General features: G+C 44.1%; 1 protein-coding gene across 1 annotated transcript; it reads left to right on the forward strand.

The window, feature by feature from the left end:
* Positions 1 to 1,110: 1,110 nt before the first annotated feature.
* On the forward strand, positions 1,111 to 15,675 carry LOC311121950 (uncharacterized protein; the record flags this gene model as incomplete). The annotated part of the gene is made up of 6 exons (XM_084196379.1): positions 1,111 to 1,713; positions 2,815 to 3,528; positions 6,674 to 6,732; positions 7,653 to 7,783; positions 13,240 to 13,406; positions 15,505 to 15,675. The coding sequence occupies exons 2-6, from the start codon at positions 3,025 to 3,027 to the stop codon at positions 15,673 to 15,675; spliced, it is 1,032 nt and encodes a 343-aa protein (XP_084052505.1). The 5' UTR covers positions 1,111 to 1,713; positions 2,815 to 3,024.
* Positions 15,676 to 20,972: the final 5,297 nt, after the last annotated feature.

Consider the following 20,972-nt stretch of genomic DNA (forward strand, 5'->3'; position numbering starts at 1 on the left):
AGATTATCAAAAGTGGCCCCCAATCTATCTTGGGCACACAGACCTTCTGGCCCTCACCAGTGACCTCTATAACACACGGCGTGTCCTTGTCCTCTCTCCCTCACATACATCTTATGAGTTTTACATACATTTATGAATCTTGTATCACAAATCATTATAACAAAGATACATGATGGCTTTTTTTTTTAGGTAAAATGTCATTACGCCCAGCTGGTTTTATTAGACACAAGATAGTTAAAGCTACAATGTGTACGTTTTTGGGAGACGCAACCAAATTCACATAGAAATGTGTATCATAGATCTGTCATACTCATTGAAAGCAAGTCTAAGAAGCGGCAGATCTGTTCTGTTTCGTTTTAGAGTCTTTTACTTTCGGTTTTGTACACCAGCTTCAAACAGCTGAAAATACAATATTTTTGGTTATGGAAAATAAATTTCACAGCGGTTTAAATGGTACAATGATTATTTACACAATGACTGCTTGTTTTGCCACATAAACTGAAATTAGGCGAACTATTGGAATTTTAGCAACCAGGAAATGGCGGAGCGATTTCTGCATACTGCATCTTTAATTCCTGGTTTCTAAAATTCTAATAGTTTGATTAATTTCAGTTTATGTGACAAAAAAAGCAAGTATAGTGTAGATAGTCATTGTACCATCTAAACCACTGTGAAATATATTTTCCATAACCAAAAATATTGTATTTTCAGTTGTTTGAAGCTAAAATACCCTAAAATGAAACTTAAGAACAGGGAGCATAGAAATAGCGCACATAGAACATATCTACATACCACTTCTTAGATTTGATTTCAGTGAGAATGACAGATCTATAACACACATGTGAATTTGGCCAGGTTTCCCAAAAAGGTACACTTGCAGCTTTTAATGGAAACGTACCCTAGCAGGCAATTGTTGCATTAATTTTCTATGCGAACTTTCTTAAATGTCGACAAAAAAAATCACTGGACAAGTTAACGGAAACATAGCTAGTGATTCCATTCATAGTAAGCCTACCCCAGGGAGTTGTTCCAAAGTTGGTTGTTGCGTTTTTTCCATGACACACCTAGATTAATGCTAATTTATATTGTACTGCAAAGGGAGCTCCAAGTGACAACAGCAAGCTGAGACGGAGTTGTGGGTGGCGACATAGACAAGAGGCGTTTCTGGTTCATGCAAGTGTGAAATAATTACAAATAACAGGTCTGAGTGAAGTTTGAGATAGAGAAACGTTCTCGGTGCTAGTAATTTCGTTCGTGTGTCAATCCGCTTGTTATTTATTTGCATATATTTCGGTAACACATGCAGCGTCCTGTCACTTGTTGACGATTGAGAGCACTTGGTGGAGAGAGAGAGAGTGTGGGCGTCCACGACTCCACTTCTTGCCAGGGTTGAAATCATTAGTCCAAAACGTTTTGTTATGGAAATCGTTTACTCCAAACGGAAAACGTTTTGCAACGAAAACAAGAGTTTCTCAATAGACACATTTTGGTAGGTCCCTCCCCGTTTCGTGTCCATTTGCTTCGGTTTGGTTTCTACTGAATACACCCCTGGCAATGCTCCGAAATCACAAGTGAGACGCTCAACTAAACCTAGCCAAATCGAATTGAGACTTCACATTTGGTTCAAACAGAGGACATACTTCCCGGGACAGAGAACTCTTTGGAGCCGAAGTCATGAACGTACAGGTGGCAGAGTAACCGCAGGACATCGAGGTAATACATTTTACCCCCGGTTCTTTGTTTTGTTAACACTGGAGTGTTTACAAGGAGTTAATAAACGGCTCCTCCGGTGGGATTGAGATAGAGATAAGACTTCTGTTTTAATATTGTCAGCAGCCGTCTCAACAGTTATGTACAACAAGATGTTATAATGTCACACACTGGATAGGTGCAGTGAAATTGTGTTTTGCAGTGTCAGCCATACATAGTACAGCACCCCTGGAGTACATTAGGTTAGATGCCTTGCTCCAGGGCACATCGACAGATTCCCCCCCCCCCCACCCCCTTGTCGGCTCGGGTATTCGAACTAGCGACCTTTGGTTACTGTCGCAATGCTCTAACCTGACTCCCATGTAATGCCTTATAGGCAGCCCAAGTACACGATTTTATTCATACCCAGGATAAACAATGAGTGTTATTACTTTAATACACAAGCATGTTGAAAACATAACACGGAGAATACATGTTGCTGTTCAAATGAAGTCTGACTCCCTCATAGGTGATCTTTTGGAACCATACTGTATGTCATTTAGATGTGGGTCAAGTTGCAGGGAGAAAAATTCACTCAAATCAATGGTACAAATCAGTAGAATCAGTACAATTCTGTTGAACTCAAATCAGTAGACTGGCATGACTACAGTTCATCTAATTATTGCAGCCAAAGCCAACACATTTATGTTAAGGTCTTTTCATTTCAGTTGAAAACTAATAGGTGCTTTCAGTATGTCACGTGAATATCAGAAAAAAAGCACCGCTTTCTCTTGAGCTTGAGCTCACATTAAATGTGGCGTGGACTTGACAGCAGTGGACATGAACACTTCTGATCATACATACATACTCATGATGACTCTGTTCAAAAGTAGTACACTATTTAGGGAATAGGGTACCATTTGGGATGCAACCCTGTGTTTCTAACCGCAGCTGACTCGTGAGCATGTCAGAGTGGCTGGTTTTGACTCAGCAGCTTGACTCTGTAAAAGTGTACCAATGATATGGAACAGTACACTTTGCCCCTGATGAATTGATCCATTTTCTGTGATTGTCCAATTTTTATCTTCCTCCTTTCCCCTCCCCTCTCTCTGTTTCTTTTTACAGGCTGTTCTTCGCTGCAGTCTTTCCTCCAGACTCTCTCGCTTTCATCTTCCCTTTCCCATACCCACTTGGCTTCCCTTCGCTCGTTCTCTACCTGCACCTCTATCCCTCCTTCCTTGACTCCCTCCATCCGGCCGTCCATCCTTCCTTGACTCCCTCCATCCGGCCGTCCATCCTTCCTTGAGTCTCCCTCCATTCGGCGGCTTTGCCATCATGCGTCGGTTCAGCTCAGAGGGGTCCCTACTGGATATGGACTTCCTGCCATGGAAGAAGGTGGCGCTGAAGGACCAGAACTACCACAGCCGGGACGGGGATTCAGGCACCTACACCCCCTACCTGGAGGAGGACGAACTGGATAGGCGGACCACCTCTTTCCCCCCCACCCCCATCATCCTGGAGCCTGGGGCCAGGGTGGAGCTGGGCAAGGAGCACAGCGTCAGCGTGGAGAACGTCACTGAACTGGGGAAGCTAGAGGGTAAGGGTCATCTGGGAGTGGTGAACCTCAGTGAAGGATGCAGGGCGTACAGTGACGGGCAGTTGGCGCCGGCGACTTCGGGTAGCAGCACAGAGAGCGTGGGCAGGGACGACCAGCCTCCGACCTCTCCCTCGTACTCAACCTTTGGCTCCAGCCCCTTCTCCTTCAAGTCACAGCAACGGTCCCACGCCAGAGCCAAGCTGTCAACAGCCAAGCTACACCTGAAGAGCCTGTTTGGGCAGGTAAAGAGTGATGGGGGACAGGGGACAGGGGGTGGGAGGTCAGGGTCACTAGAGGTGTGGTCTCTGACTGTGTGTTTGGTTTTGGATGTGTTAGGCTACTGTATGGGAATGGATAGCCTGTGTGTGTAATGGCTTTTGACTACATGAGTTCTACATGAGTTCTACATGAGTTCTACATTGGTTCTACATTAGTTCTACATTAGTTCTACATTAGTTCTAGCTTTACCACTGAGTGGGCAGAGTTCGCACATTTTAGACCATTTCATTGGAGTCTGGTGAAATCTCTACCTCACCCACGGCACCGGAGGAGCTAAACAAATGCACCCTCTGTAGTATCCTTCACCCTCTGTAGTATCCTGCACCCTCTGTAGTGTCCTGCACCCTCTGTAGTATCCTGCACCCTCTGTAGTATCCTGCACCCTCTGTAGTATCCTGCACCCTCTGTAGTATCCTGCACCCTCTGTAGTATCCTGAACCCTCTGTAGTATCCTGAACCCTCTGTAGTATCCTCCACCCTCTGTAGTATCCTCCACCCTCTGTAGTATCCTGAACCCTCTGTAGTATCCTGAACCCTCTGTAGTATCCTGAACCCTCTGTAGTATCCTCCACCCTCTGTAGTATCCTGAACCCTCTGTAGTATCCTGAACCCTCTGTAGTATCCTCCACCCTCTGTAGTATCCTGAACCCTCTGTAGTATCCTGAACCCTCTGTAGTATCCTCCACCCTCTGTAGTATCCTCCACCCTCTGTAGTATCCTGAACCCTCTGTAGTATCCTGAACCCTCTGTAGTATCCTCCACCCTCTGTAGTATCCTGAACCCTCTGTAGTATCCTGAACCCTCTGTAGTATCCTGAACCCTCTGTAGTATCCTGAACCCTCTGTAGTATCCTGAACCCTCTGTAGTATCCTCCACCCTCTGTAGTATCCTGAACCCTCTGTAGTATCCTGAACCCTCTGTAGTATCCTGAACCCTCTGTAGTATCCTCCACCCTCTGTAGTATCCTCCACCCTCTGTAGTATCCTGAACCCTCTGTAGTATCCTGAACCCTCTGTAGTATCCTCCACCCTCTGTAGTATCCTGAAACCTCTGTAGTATCCTGAACCCTCTGTAGTATCCTGAACCCTCTGTAGTATCCTGAACCCTCTGTAGTATCCTCCACCCTCTGTAGTATCCTCCACCCTCTGTAGTATCCTCCACCCTCTGTATTATCCTGAACCCTCTGTAGTATCCTGAACCCTCTGTAGTATCCTCCACCCTCTGTAGTATCCTGAACCCTCTGTAGTATCCTCCACCCTCTGTAGTATCCTCCACCCTCTGTAGTATCCTCCACCCTCTGTAGTGTCCTGCACCCTCTGTAGTATCCTGCACCCTCTGTAGTATCCTGCACCCTCTGTAGTGTCCTGCACCCTCTGTAGTATCCTGCACCCTCTGTAGTATCCTGCACCCTCTGTAGTATCCTCCACCCTCTGTAGTATCCTGAACCCTCTGTAGTATCCTCCACCCTCTGTAGTATCCTGAACCCTCTGTAGTATCCTCCACCCTCTGTAGTATCCTGAACCCTCTGTAGTATCCTGAACCCTCTGTAGTATCCTGAACCCTCTGTAGTATCCTCCACCCTCTGTAGTATCCTGAAACTCTGTAGTATCCTGAACCCTCTGTAGTATCCTGAACCCTCTGTAGTATCCTGAACCCTCTGTAGTATCCTGAACCCTCTGTAGTATCCTGAACCCTCTGTAGTATCCTCCACCCTCTGTAGTATCCTCCACCCTCTGTAGTATCCTCCACCCTCTGTAGTATCCTCCACCCTCTGTAGTATCCTCCACCCTCTGTAGTATCCTGAACCCTCTGTAGTATCCTGAACCCTCTGTAGTATCCTGAACCCTCTGTAGTATCCTCCACCCTCTGTAGTATCCTGAACCCTCTGTAGTATCCTCCACCCTCTGTAGTATCCTGAACCCTCTGTAGTATCCTGAACCCTCTGTAGTATCCTGAACCCTCTGTAGTATCCTCCACCCTCTGTAGTATCCTCCACCCTCTGTAGTATCCTGAACCCTCTGTAGTATCCTGAACCCTCTGTAGTATCCTCCACCCTCTGTAGTATCCTGAACCCTCTGTAGTATCCTGAACCCTCTGTAGTATCCTCCACCCTCTGTAGTATCCTGAACCCTCTGTAGTATCCTGAACCCTCTGTAGTATCCTCCACCCTCTGTAGTATCCTGAACCCTCTGTAGTATCCTCCACCCTCTGTAGTATCCTGAACCCTCTGCAGTATCCTGAACCCTCTGCAGTATCCTCAACCCTCTGCAGTATCCTCCACCCTCTGTAGTATCCTCCACCCTCTGTAGTATCCTCCACCCTCTGTAGTATCCTGAACCCTCTGTAGTATCCTGAACCCTCTGTAGTATCCTGAACCCTCTGTAGTATCCTCCACCCTCTGTAGTATCCTCCACCCTCTGTAGTATCCTGAACCCTCTGTAGTATCCTGAACCCTCTGTAGTATCCTGAACCCTCTGTAGTATCCTCCACCCTCTGTAGTATCCTCCACCCTCTGTAGTATCCTCCACCCTCTGTAGTATCCTGAACCCTCTGTAGTATCCTGAACCCTCTGTAGTATTCTAACCTTGAGCTTCATCTGACAGAATGTGTTATTCATAAATCAAGCGGCTGTCTCAAGTCAAGGTCACACCAAGTTAATCAAAGATTAAATAATCATAAGATATTCAGTCTAGCTCAACATTACACATTATATTCTAGATTTGATTGAAATTATGTGTATTTCATTAAGCGCTCTTAAAATCCATCCTTTTACCCTCGGGATAAAAGTATCTGCTAAATGGCAAATGGCAAAACCAATGCATACCAAGTTTGGCAGTGGCAAGTGCCTCTCCTATTTCCCCTATATGTTGGCATACACATTGACGTCAACTACGTCTTTCCCAGAGGTCATGTTTTAGCGGTTTCCGTTTTTTTATGACGCCGATGACAGGAAAATATTGCTCAATCAGAACTTCCTTAAATGATATATTACGATTGGGCTTAAAACCAAAGAAGTCAAACCACTGAGGTTTGTGTGCTGCCTGCCTGCAAGTGTGTGTGCTGATTATTTAACATTTGGAAGTAAACTAATGGCGTCTATATTTCCAGAGTCCCCATTCATCACACTCCAACCTGTTTGACCCGGAGCAGAAAAAACAGAAAGACCGGTAAGCTCATCAACGTGCCTGGGCATTGCATTCCAATGGTAATCCAAAGTCAACACTGATGTCACACAGATATACCTAAATATCCTCATCACTTCATTGGTATTCAGTAACTGTTTTTAGTAATCTTGTGCTCCATACATTTCCTCCGCTGTGGGATATAGCCTGGGGACAAGGTTTTTTTCTAAGAGGAAGATGTTGTCTAAGGCAGAGTCCCAGGCCAAATGCCACCCGATTCCCTACGTAGCCCAAATGGCTCTTGTCGAAATTAGTGCACTATATAGGGAATAGGATGTAATTTCCCTGGTCAAAAGTAATGCACAACACAAGGAATAGGGTGCCATTTGGGACGTACCCTAAGAACCCCAAATGTTCAGTTTGATAGGATGCCACAACAAAAGAATACCCATCTGGACGTCATCCACCCTTGAGGTTGTAATGATACTGAGCCAACCAGTTGTCGAAATGAGGGTTGTGTCATCATGAAATCAGATCCAACCACACCAAAACGTACTTGTCATCTCCCTTTCTCCCTTTCCCTGTCTCTGCTCTCTCCTTACCCCTCCTCTCTCTTCGTCTCTCTCTCTCTCCCTGTCTCTCTCTCCCTCTCTCTCTATCCCTGTCTCTCTCTCTCTCTCCCTGTCTCTCTCTCTCTCCATGTCTCTCTCTCTCTACCTCTCTCTCTCTCCCTGTCTCTCTCTCCCTGTCTCCACTCTCTCCTTACCCCCCCCCTCTCTCTCTCTCTCTCTCTCTCTCTCCCTGTCTCTCTCTCCCTCTCTTTCTCTTCGTCTCTCTCTCTCTCTCTCTCTCTCTCTCTCTGTCTCTCTCTCTCTCTCTGTCTCTCTCTCTCTCTCTTTCTCTTCGTCTCTCTCTCTCTCTCCCTCTCTGTCTCTCCCTCTCTCCCTTCCTCTCCTCCCTAACAGTGCTAAAGAGCAGCAGTCTCGCCTCCTGTTCCTTCGCCAATGGAGTCAGGTGGGCCACATCAAGGCCAAGTTCAGCCGGGAGGAACTGGAGAAGTGGGCTGAGTCGCTGGACGCCCTCCTGGTTAGTCGGAGTAAGTAGACTAGGAAACCCTCCTGGCCAGTAGACTAGGAAACCCTCCTGGCCAGTAGACTAGGACACCCTCCTGGCCAGTAGACTAGGAAACCCTCCTGGCCAGTAGACTAGGAAACCCTCCTGGCCAGTAGACTAGGAAACCCTCCTGGCCAGTAGACTAGGACACCCTCCTGACCAGTAGACTAGGAAACCCTCCTGGCCAGTAGACTAGGAAACCCTCCTGGCCAGTAGACTAGGAAACCCTCCTGGCCAGTAGACTAGGAAACCCTCCTGGCCAGTAGACTAGGAAACCCTCCTGGCCAGTAGACTAGGAAACCCTCCTGGCCAGTAGACTAGGACACCCTCCTGGCCAGTAGACTAGGACACCCTCCTGGCCAGTAGACTAGGAAACCCTCCTGGCCAGTAGACTAGGAAACCCTCCTGGCCAGTAGACTAGGAAACCCTCCTGGCCAGTAGACTAGGAAACCCTCCTGGCCAGTAGACTAGGAAACCCTCCTGGCCAGTAGACTAGGACACCCTCCTGGCCAGTAGACTAGGACACCCTCCTGGCCAGTAGACTAGGAAACCCTCCTGGCCAGTAGACTAGGACACCCTCCTGGCCAGTAGACTAGGACACCCTCCTGGCCAGTAGACTAGGACACCCTCCTGGCCAGTAGACTAGGACACCCTCCTGGCCAGTAGACTAGGACACCCTCCTGGCCAGTAGACTAGGAAACCCTCCTGGCCAGTAGACTAGGACACCCTCCTGGCCAGTAGACTAGGACACCCTCCTGGCCAGTAGACTAGGAAACCCTCCTGGCCAGTAGACTAGGACACCCTCCTGGCCAGTAGACTAGGACACCCTCCTGGCCAGTAGACTAGGACACCCTACTGGCCAGTAGACTAGGACACCCTCCTGACCAGTAGACTAGGACACCCTACTGGCCAGTAGACTAGGACACCCTCCTGGCCAGTCGGAATAAGTAGACTAGGGCCCTATTCATTACTAAACACCGTAGCAAATGTTTTTTCGACGGAAAACTAAAACAAGTATTATAGTCAGACTGAGTAGTACAGCCAGTCCCAAACCGCTCCCTACCCTTCCTCCTTGGCCCTTACCCTTCCTCCTTGGCCCTTACCCTTCCATGTTTGATGATCTGAAGGGCTTTATTCAGGTATAATCAGAGTAGTGGTGAAGTTTCCACCATAATGCTTCCACCGTACAGATCTACAAACATGGAAGGGTTATGGCAAAGGTAATCTCGGCATCCCAGAAGGAAACTCTGGCGCCAGCTACTTGATTGGGTTGTAGGGGGGGAGAGGTATGAGAAAAGATACTGGAATGAGGAGAGGAAGCAGGGAGGTAGCTCCACCCCCCCCTCTCTCTGCAAGTTTTGGTCAAGTCTATGAGCCAAATGTCTCCTTCCCCAATTTAAAACATGTGCACACCTGCCAAATTGTAATTTCTCCAAATGACCAGTGCCCCCCCCAAAAAAAAAAGATTTGACGGTATTTTATGTTTTTAAATAATAAATGTTCTAAATGTTCTTTATGAGTTGTGCATGACCGTAGCTAGGGTGCCAACACATACGCTACCAGTCAAAAGTTTGGAAACACCTACTCATTCAAGGGTTTTCTTTATTTTTACTATTTTTTACATTGTAGAATAATAGAGAAGACCTAAACTATGAAATAACACATATGGAATCATGTAGTAACCAAAAAAGTGTTAAACAAATCAAAATCTATTTTATATTTGAGAATCTTCAAATAGCCACCCTTTGCCTTGATGACAGCTTTGCACACTCTTGGCATTTTCTCAACCAGCTTCACCTGGAATGCTTTTTCAACAGTCTTGAAGGAGTTCCCACATATTCTGAGCACTTGTTGGCTGCTTTTCCTTCACTCTGCGGTCCGACTCATCCCAAACTATCTCAATTGGGTTGAGGTCGGGGGATTGTGGAGGCCTGGTCATCTAATGCAGCACTCAATCACTCTCCTTCTTGGTAAAATAGCCCTTACACAGCCTGGAGGTGTTTTGGGTCATTGTCCTGTTGAAAAACAAATGATAGTCCCACTAAGCTGAAATTAGCTCGCCCAACTACCTCATCCCTATATTGTTATTTATTTTGATCATTTGTACCCCAGTATCTCTATTTGCACATCATCTCTTGCACATCTATCATTCCAGTGTTAATACTAATTGTAATTATTTTGCACTATAGCCTATTTTATTGCCTTACCTCCATAACTTGCTAAATTTGCACACACTGTATATATATGTATTTCTGTTGTATTTTTTGACTTTGTTTTGTTTTACCCCATATGTAACTCTGTGTTGTTGTTTTTATCGCACTGCTTTGCTTTATCTTGGCCAGGTCGCAGTTGTAAATGAGAACTTGTTCTCAACTGGTTTACCTGGTTAAATAAAGGTGAAATAAAAAATTAAAAAATAAAAATAAATAAGCCCAAACCAGATGTGATGGCGTATCGCTGCAGAAAGCTGTGGTAGCTATGCTGGTTAAGTGTGCCTTGAATTCTAAATAAATCACAGACAGTGTCACCAGCAAAGCACCCCCACACCATAACATCTCCTCCTCCATGCTTTACGGTGGGAAATACATATGCAGAGATCATCCGTTCACCCACACCGTGTCTAACAAAGACACAGCGGTTGGAACCAAAAATCTCCAATTTGGACTCATCAGACCAAAGGACACATTTCCACCGGTCTAATGTCCATTGCTCGTGTTTCTTGGCCCAAGCAGGTCTCTTCTTCTTATTGGTGTCCTTTAGCAGTGGTTTCTTTTCAGCAATTCGACCATGAAGGCCTGATTCACACAGTCCCCTCTGAACAGTTGATGTTGAGATGTGTCTGTTACTTGAACTGTGTGAAGCATTTATTTGGGCTGCAATTTCTGAGGCTGGTAACTCTAATGAACTTATCCTCTGCAGCAGAGTTAACTCTGGGTCTTCCATTCCTGTCTCAGTCCTCATGAGAGCCAGTTTCATCATAGAGCTTGATGGTTTTTGCGACTGCACTTGAACAAACTTTCAAAGTTCTTGAAATGTTCCGTATTGACTGACCTTCATGTCTTAAAGTAATGATGGACTGTCGTTTCTGTTTGCTTATTTGAGCTGTTCTTGCCATAATATGGATTTGGTATTTTACCAAATAGGGCTATCTTCTGTATACCCCTCCTACCTTGTCACAACACAACTGATTGGCTCAAACGCATTAAGAAGGAAATAAATTCCACAAATTAACTTTTAAGAAGGCACACCTGTTAATTGAAATACATTCCAGGTGACTACCTCAAGAAGCTGGTTGAGAGAATTCCAAGAGTGTGCAAAGCTGTCATCAAGGCAAAGGGTGGCTATTTGAAGAATCTCAAATATAAAATATATTTTGATTTATTTAACACTTTTTTTGGTTACTACATGATTCCATATGTGTTATTTCATAGTTTTGATGTCTTCACTATTATTCTACAATGTCGAAAATTGTAAAAAAAATAAAGAAAAACCCGGGAATGAGTAGGTGTGTCCAAACTTTTGACTGGTACTGTACATTCTAAGTGATTTCAATTAGGCTTTTTTCCATTCTGATTTGTTTAGTACTGTTCAATCAAAATTAAACCGAAAGTTGATCTCATAAATTTCCACACTGCCACGTAGGGCTGCACGATATTTTTAACCAAATGTTGCAGCCTTGCGAGGGTTAACACGCTTAACTGTCTTACTCCCGTCAGCCACGGAGGACGAGAGCCCACTGTCCTTGGTAGCGGGCCGCGTCAGTGGCACTGTGTTATCCTCAAAGCGGGCGAAGAAGGTGTTTAGCTTGTCTGGAAGTGAGACGTCGGTGTCGGCGACGTGGCTGGTTTTCTTTTTGTAGTCCGTGATTGTCTGTAGACCCTGCCACATACGTCTCGTGTCTGAGCCGTTTGATTGCGACTCCACTTTGTCACTATACTGACGTTTTGCCTGTTTGATTGCCTTACGCAGAGAATAACTACACCGTTTGTATTCGGCCATATTCCCAATCACCTTGCCATGGATAAATGCAGTGGTTCGTGCTGCACTGTTGGAGCTAGAAACACAAGCATTTCGCTATAACCCGCAATAACATCTGCTAAACACGTGTATGTGACAAATAACGCTTTGATTTGATTTAAATGTCATATAGATCCATTTCTCTCACTGAAGGTAGTTTCGGTTTTATTATTCGATTTACAAACTAATATAATCTGGATACATGATCCGAGTACACAATCTTGAATACATGGAGTGTATACACATTGCTCAAACACTTAGTTAAAGGTCAATAGCTAGAGCTTTTGGAAAGCATGCAGTGACTGTGGTAGCCAAGCTTAGTCTGATAGTCTGCACAACTTGAACACATACAGGCTGTTTACAAGGATAACTTTAACACGACATACAGGCTGTTTACAAGGTATTGTTGATATGCTGCAGTGTCCACACTTGTTCTCTTTGTGTGTGTCACATACAAATGTACATACGTATTAATGTGTTTCACAATGTTGTAACCACTGTGTCCGCTATCTGCTGCCCTCCTTCCTTTCCCCACCCAGTCAGTCTCTTTGCACAAACATATGTTGCAACCCAGTGTCTAAGCAAAAAACAGAAGTGTATGAGAGAAGGGGGAGAGAGAGAGAAGGGGGAGAGGGAGAGAAGGGGGAGAGGGAGAGAAGGGGGAGAGGGAGAGAAGGGGGAGAGGGAGGGAGGGGGAGAGGGAGAGAAGGGGGAGAGGGAGAGAAGGGGGAGAGGGAGAGAAGGGAGAGAAGGGGGAGAGGGAGGGAGGGGGAGAGGGAGAGAAGGGGGAGAGGGAGGGAGCGAGACAGTATGGAGGGTGTGACTGATTTAGAAAGCAATAAAGTTAGATGGCAATAATGAAAATGCACTGGAAAAAAATCCTAGGATTGATTTTAGTACTTTTACAGTCTGTGTGTATGTCCTGTATCTGTGCAAATGTGTGTACATGTGTGTTTGCATGTCACTGTATTGGCCAGTGGTGTGTACGTGTGTGTATGTGTACGTGTGTGTTTGCATGTCAGCGTATTGGCCAGTGGTGTGTAAGTGTGTGTATGTGTACGTGTGTGTTTGCATGTCACTGTATTGGCCAGTGTGTCTTTGAACCCATCTGTCTCCCCTTCCTAATCTTCCCCTCTAGTGACATCCTAAATGTGGTGTACTTTTATAAAGCCTAATACTCTTCCCCCCCTCTCTCTTCCTCCTCCCTCTCCCCATCACTCTCTCTAATCCCCCCTCCCCCCTTCCTCCTCCCTCTCCCCATCACTCTCTCTCATCCCCCCTCCCCCCTTCCTCCTCCCTCTCCCCATCACTCTCTCTCATCCCCCCTCCCCCCTTCCTCCTCCCTCTCCTCATCACTCTCTCTCATCCCCCCTTCCTCCTCCCTCTCCCCATCACTCTCTCTAACCCCCCCCCCCTCTCCAGCGGGCTTGTCTGTGTTTGGAGCATTCCTTCGCTCAGAGTTTAGTGAGGAGAATCTGCAGTTCTATCTGGCTTGTGAGCAGTACAGAAACTCCTCCAACAACTTCAGCCTGCACAGACGGGCCAAGGAGATCACGGTCACCTATATCGAGGCGGGAGCACCACGAGAGGTATACAGACTTTGTCTATACATTGACCGGGCTGGCTTGTTTCTGATTGTCTGTCTATGGTCCTCCCTGCCTGTCCGGCTGTCTGTCTGTCTATCTGTGGTCCGGCTGGCCTTTCTATCTATCATCTACCATCTACCATCTATCATCTATCATCTATATCTATCATCTATTATCTACCATCTACCATCTATCATCTATCATCTATCATCTATTATCTACCATCTATCATCTATCATCTACCATCTATTATCTACCATCTATCATCTACCATCTACCATCTATCATCTATAAATACCATCTATATCTACCATCTATCATCTATCATCTACCATCTATCATCTATCATCTACCATCTACATTTACATTACATTTTAGTCATTTAGCAGACGCTCTTATCCAGAGCGACTTACAGTTAGCACATACATTATTTTATCAAACCCACAACCCTGGCGTTGCAAACGCCATGCTCTACCAACTGAGCTACATCCCCTGCCGGCCATTCCCTCCCCTACCCTGGACGACGCTGGGCCAATTGTGTGCCGCCCCATGGGTCTCCCGGTCGCGGCCGGCTATGACAGAGCCTGGATTCGAACCAGGATCTCTAGTGGCACAGCTAGCACTGCGATGCAGTGCCTTAGACCACTGTGCCATCTATCATATACCATCTATCATCTATATCTACCATCTATCATCTATTATCTACCATCTATCATCTACCATCTATCATCTACCATCTATCATCTATATCTACCATCTACCATCTATTATCTACCATCTATTATCTACCATCTATTATCTACCATCTATCATCTATCATCTATCATCTACCATCTATCATCTACCATCTATCATCTACCATCTATCATCTACCATCTATCATCTATATCTACCATCTATCATCTATATCTATCATCTATTATCTATCATCTATCATCTATTATCTACCATCTACCATCTACCATCTATCATCTATCATCTATTATCTACCATCTATCATCTACCATCTACCATCTATCATCTATATCTACCATCTATCATCTATTATCTACCATCTATCATCTATATCTACCATCTATTATCTACCATCTATCATCTACCATCTATCATCTATATCTACCATCTATCATCTACCATCTATCATCTACCATCTATCATCTATCATCTATCATCTATATCTACCATCTACCATCTATCATCTACCATCTATCTATTATCATCTACCATCTACCATCTATCATCTATATCTGCCATCTACCATCTACCATCTATCGTCTATATCTACCATCTATCATCTATATCTATCATCTATCATCTACCATCTATCATCTACCATCTATCATATATCATCTACCATCTACCATCTACCATCTATCATCTATATCTATCATCTATATCTACCATCTACCATCTATCATCTATATCTACCATCTATCATCTACCATCTACCATCTATCATCTATCATCTACCATCTATCATCTATATCTATCATCTATTATCTACCATCTATTATCTACCATCTATCATCTACCATCTACCATCTATCATCTACCATCTATCATCTATCATCTATATCTACCATCTATCATCTACCATCTATCATCTACCATCTATCATCTATCATCTATATCTACCATCTATCATCTATCATCTACCATCTATCATCTACCATCTATTATCTACCATCTATTATCTACCATATATTATCTATCATCTATATCTACCATCTATCATCTATCATCTACCATCTATCATCTACCATCTACCATCTATCATCTATATCTACCATCTATCATCTATATCTACCATCTATCATCTACAATCTATCATCTATCATCTACCATCTATCATCTACCATCTATCTATTATCATCTATTATCTACCATCTATTATCTACCATCTACCATCTATCATCTACCATCTATCATCTATATCTACCATCTACCATCTATCTATTATATTGCTCTGGTTATCTTTCTTATCTTCTTTGACCTGGAAGTGTACCTGGAAGTGTACCTGGAAGTGTGTTTATTAAACAGTGTCTTCTTAACTGATCTGGAACCACTTCATTCACCCATATTCTCTCTCTTTCCCTCTCAGGTGAACTTGGACAGTAAGACCAGAGAACTAACCACACAGCTCCTACAGGCCCCGTCACGCACCTCCCTGTCCCACGCCCAGAAATGCATCTACTCCCTCCTGGATACAGACTGCTACCCCCGCTTCCTCCAGTCCACCATCTACCTCAGCCTGCTAGGCCAGGCTGACTAGAGACGAAGGGCTCCATTCAATCCATATCGCCGAAGTTCAGCACTATAGCACAAATTGAAATGTAAAGGCAATGTTCCCCGCGTTCACGGAGACTGCATTTCACGTTAAACGCTACTGCATATTTTGGCTCAATACCAATTGAATGGAGGCATTATTCTCCAATCTCCACCCTTTTCCCAAAGTGTACAGTCTCTTGCGTGGATTCAACAATGGTGGAAAGGAAACTCTTTCCATCCAACACTTACACCAATCCAGTGCTTTTGAAATCCATGACAGGGAGGGAGTGTGCAAGTGCACACTTTTTTGAAAAAGGGTGGAGAACTGTTGTAGATATGGGGCAGAAGTGGGGACAGTTGCAGGAGATGCAGTTACAATGTAGAGTTAAATAGGGTTTAGGGGGGGCAGGGTTTTGGGTTTAGTCATTTCAGTAGAGGTGATGAGCAGGCTTGTGTTCATTAGGGCATGGAACAGAAAAAAACGTTTTAAAATGTTTTGCAACGGAAAACAAAATTGAGTGTTTCTTATTGGACAAGTCCAGATAGTCCCTCCCTGTTTCAGTCAGGGTTTTTTCTTTCTTAATTTGATGCCTAATGAACATGACCCAAGTTATGTTCTTCTTTGGGTGTGAAGGGGCTTAGGGAAGTAAAAGCAGAGAAAAGCCATGGGGTTTGGATGAAACCCGAGCGATAAACGGGGGTGACGAGACAGGGGCCTGTTTTTTTTCCTCCATGACTTAGAGGGTGCGACCCGAGGCGGCGGCGTGAAACTATGCAGATCTCATTGTTTGTAATCATTAAACATCCTCTTTTTCACTCGTAGCAGAGCAGCTAAGTAGCCGAATGGTCCCCCATGGTCCAATGAGCACAATTCCACATTTTGTTGTTACAACAATTGACTTCAAAATGGATTAAATAATATTTTCTCATCCATGTACACACAATATCCCACAATCACAAAGTGAAAACACGTTTTTAGATTTTCGTTACACATTTATTGAAAATGAAATACAAAAATATGACATTTACACACCCCTGAGTCAATACTTTGTAGAAGCACCTTTTAGCAGCAGCGATTACAGCTGTGAGTCTTTCTGGGTAAGTTTCTAAGAACTTTCCACACCTGGATTGTGCAACATTTGCCAATTTTATTATTTTCAGAAATTCTTCAAGCTCTGTCAAATTGGTTGTTGATCATTGCTAGACAGCCATTTCCAAGTCTTGCCATAGAGTTTCAAGTAGATTTAAGTCAAAACTGTAACTCGGCCACTCGGGAACATCCACGGTCTTCTTGGTAAGCAACTCCAGTGTAGATTTGGCCTTGTGTTTTAGGTTATTGTCCTGCTGAAAGGTGAATTCATCTCCCAGTGTCTGAACCAGGTTTTCCTCTAGGATTTTGCCTGTGCTTAGCTCGATTCTGTTTCTTTTTTTAATCCTGAGAAACTCCCCAATCCTTAACGATTACAAACATACCCATAACATGATGCAGCCACCACTATGCTTGAAAATATGGAGAGTGGTACTCAGTAATGTGTTGTGTTGGATTTGCCCCAAACATAACACTTTGTATTCAGGACAAAAAGTTATTTTCACTCTGTCAATTAGGTTAGCATTGTGGAGTAACTACAATGTTGTTGATCCATCCTCAGTTTTCTCCTATCACAGCCATTAAACTCTGTAACTGTTTTAAAGTCCCCATTGGCCTCATGGTGAAATCCCTGACCAGTTTCCTTCCTCTCCAGCAACTGAGTAAGGAAGGACACCTGTATCTTTGTAGTGACTGGGTGTATTGATACACCATCCAAAGTGTAATTAATAACTTCACCATGCTCAAAGGGATATTCAATGTCTGAGGTTTTTTATTTTTACACATCTACCAATAGGTGCCGTTTGTGAGGCATTGAAAAACCTCCCTCGTCTTTGTGGTTGAATCTGTGTTTGAAATTCACTGCTCGACTGAGGGACCTGACAGATAATTGTATGTGTGGGGTACAGAGATGAAGTAGTCATTTAAAAATAATGTTAAACAATATTATTGCACACAGTGAGTCAAAATAAATCTTTTAATTTAATCTATTTTTTATTTCAGGCTGTAACACAACAAAATGTGGAAAAAGTCAAGAGGTGTGAATACTTTCTGCAGGTGCTGTTTGCAGTGTAGTGCAGGTGAAGCCCAAAGCCGTTCACACTGGTAGAGGAAGTAACCTTTTTAAAAGATTGCCTCCGGGAACTCTTTCTGAAAAAGCAATTCCCTTCAAAGACGTCACGTTAAAATCCCTCAGATCAGATGGACGGTTTTATTAACACATCAAGACAGATCATTTGTTGCTAGATCATAAATAATTTGGCACTAGATAATTCTAAACCTGTATTGCTTCCATGTAGGCCATCTCATAGTAACTGTGTACCCAAGTAGGGAAATGCCCCATCAGGCCTCGGCAACCAAAGTCATTGTTGGTTTGTTGCTGTTCTTATGTGACTGCAGTGTTCTAAACAGCGTATGAAAACAGCCTCCATTTAACTGGGGGGAAACCGAGAGAGAAACCCTTTTACTTCATGCTCCATTGTAAATATTTTAAACAGAAATCTGAAGAGAATCCAACAGATAAACAAAGGATATATGATTTATTTCAAGTGTATCGTTTGTTTGTTACTGAACCTCATGTTGAATGTTGGTTGTCAGACTATTTTAAAGAAAAATAAATCTAGATTTTTGTACGTGTGACTGTAGTCCTTGGACATTAAGCATGGTAAGGTTGCTCAGTAATGCTTAGGTTGCTCAGTGAGAGCAATAACCTATGGCATAACACGCTGCTCAAATGCCATGTGTTCAATCCAAGGCTGTGTGATCCATTTAGAAATATAATCTTTAGAATGGGACCTCCCCATTCAAGTCAATGGTGGCATAATGGGATGGAGGTTCCTAGCCCTTTCTATGGATTATATTTCTATGGTGTGACCCCCTTTGGCTTGTCGAGGTGTTGCCGGGATACTGAGCCTGTCGTGTACAGTACGTGTCATAAATAGGGGACAGAGCCAGATGGACGGGACGTGCGGTACGCATCATCATGGACCACCACTCCAAGACAAACAAACAGCAAGACAAAAGCCTTGGAAGCTCTGTGTTGTTCTTTCTGTCTGACTGGTTAATGATACAGTCCATCGTGAGCGGTCTGTTGTGCTTTCTGTCTGACTGGTTAATGATACAGTCCATCGTGAGCGGTCTGTTGTGCTTTCTGTCTGACTGGTTAATGATACACGTTGATATACACTGAGTGTACAAAACATTAAGAACACCTGCTCTTTCCATGACATAGACTGACTAGGTGAATCCAGGTGAAAGCTATGATCCCTTATTGATGTCAATTGATTGATGTCACTTATTGATGTCACTTGATTGATGTCACTTGATTGATGTCACTTGTTAAATCCACTTCAATCAGTGTAGATGAAGGGGAGGAGACAGGTTAAAGAAGGATTTTAAACCTTGAGACAATTGGGACATGGATTGTGTATGTGTGCCATTCAGAGTGAGAAAGGGCAAGACAATGCATTATCAGGAAGGTGTTCCTAATGTTTTGTCCATTCAGTGTACGTCTATACCCTCTTCTGTACATTAATGAGTAATGGTCATAATTCTGTCAACCACTCCCACATACATGTACAGTTCATTCGGAATGTATTCAGACCCCTTGGCTTTTTCCACATTTTGTTACGCTACAGCTTTACTCTAAAATTGATTACATTGTTTTATTCCCCCCTCGTCAATCTACACACAATACCCCATAATGACAAAGCAAAAACAGGCTCTCAAGCTCTGTCAGGTTGGATGGGGAGCGTCGTTGCACAGCTATTTTCAGGTCTCTCCAGAGATGTTAGGTCGGCTTCAAGTCCGGTCTCTGGCTGAGCCACTCAAGGACATTCAGAGACTTGTCCCGAAGCCACTCCTGCGTTGTCTTGGCTGTGTGCTTAGGGTCGTTGTACTGTTGGAAGGTGAACCTTCAGCCCAGTCTGAGGTCCTGAGCACTTTGGAGCAGGTTTTCATCAAGGATCTCTTTGTTCATCTTTCCCTCGAGCCTGACTAGTCTCCCTGTCCCTGCCGCTGAAAAGCATCCCCACAGCATGATGCTGCCACCACCATGCTTCAACGTAGGAATTGCGCCATTTAAGAATGATTGAGGCCACTGTGTTCTTGGGGACCTTCAATGCTGCAGACATTTTTTGGTACCCTTCCCCAGATCTGTGCCTCGACACAATCCTGTCTCGGCGCTCTACGGACATTTCCTTCGACCTCATGGCTTGGTTTTTGCTCTGATATGCACTGTAAACTGTTGGACCTTATATAGACAGGTGTGTGCCTTTCCAAATCATGTCCAATCAATTGAAATTACCATAGGTGGACTCCAAGTTGTAGAAACATCTCAAGGATGATCAATGGAAACAGGATGCACCTGAGCTCAATTTCGAGTCTCATAGCAAAGGGTCTGAATACTTAGATTGATGAGGGAAAACACGTAACAGTACTATCTTGTATGGGTATGAAAAAAAAAAAAAATATGTATGCACTCACTAACTGTAAGTCGCTCTGGATAAGAGCGTCTGCTAAATTACTAAATAAAATAAAATAATAAATAAATACATTTGGGAGTGATGAAGTGATACTATATCTCCAAGGCCTGTGTTGACCGGGGTACTGAGTAGTTGATGTTGAACATGTCATCAGGGAGGAGTGCCTGTGTTGACCGGGGTACTGACTAGTTGATGTTGAACATGTCATCAGGGAGGAGTGCCTGTGTTGACCGGGGTACTGACTAGTTGATGTTGAACATGTCATCAGGGAGGAGTGCCTGTGTTGACCGGGGTACTGACTAGTTGATGTTGAACATGTAATCAGGGAGGAGTGCCTGTGTTGACCGGGGTACTGAGTAGTTCATGTTGAACATGTAATCAGGGAGGAGTGCCTGTGTTGACCGGGGTACTGAGTAGTTCATGTTGAACATGTAATCAGGGCACTGATGTTTTGGTGATGATAGTAATCAGTTTACTGTTTGTGTGGAGGAAATAACCGAAGCAGGGTTGTGTTCATTAGGGCACACTGTAGCAAAATATTTGTAAAACAAAACAAAAATTGCCATTTCTTATTGGTCAAATCCAAGTAGTTCTTCCATTTGGTGCCTAATGAACACAACCCTGTATAGCACTGACTGTCTGGTGAGGTTTCGTGGTAGTACTGGACCCAGCCAGTAGAGATCAGTGCAGCTGGTTCAACAGAATATTATCGTAGACGGGATTTGATTTAAC

The sequence above is a fragment of the Coregonus lavaretus genome, assembly GCF_964263955.1.
Source record: "Coregonus lavaretus genome assembly, contig: HAP1_SCAFFOLD_1887, whole genome shotgun sequence".
In the NCBI taxonomy this organism is placed as follows: domain Eukaryota; kingdom Metazoa; phylum Chordata; class Actinopteri; order Salmoniformes; family Salmonidae; genus Coregonus; species Coregonus lavaretus.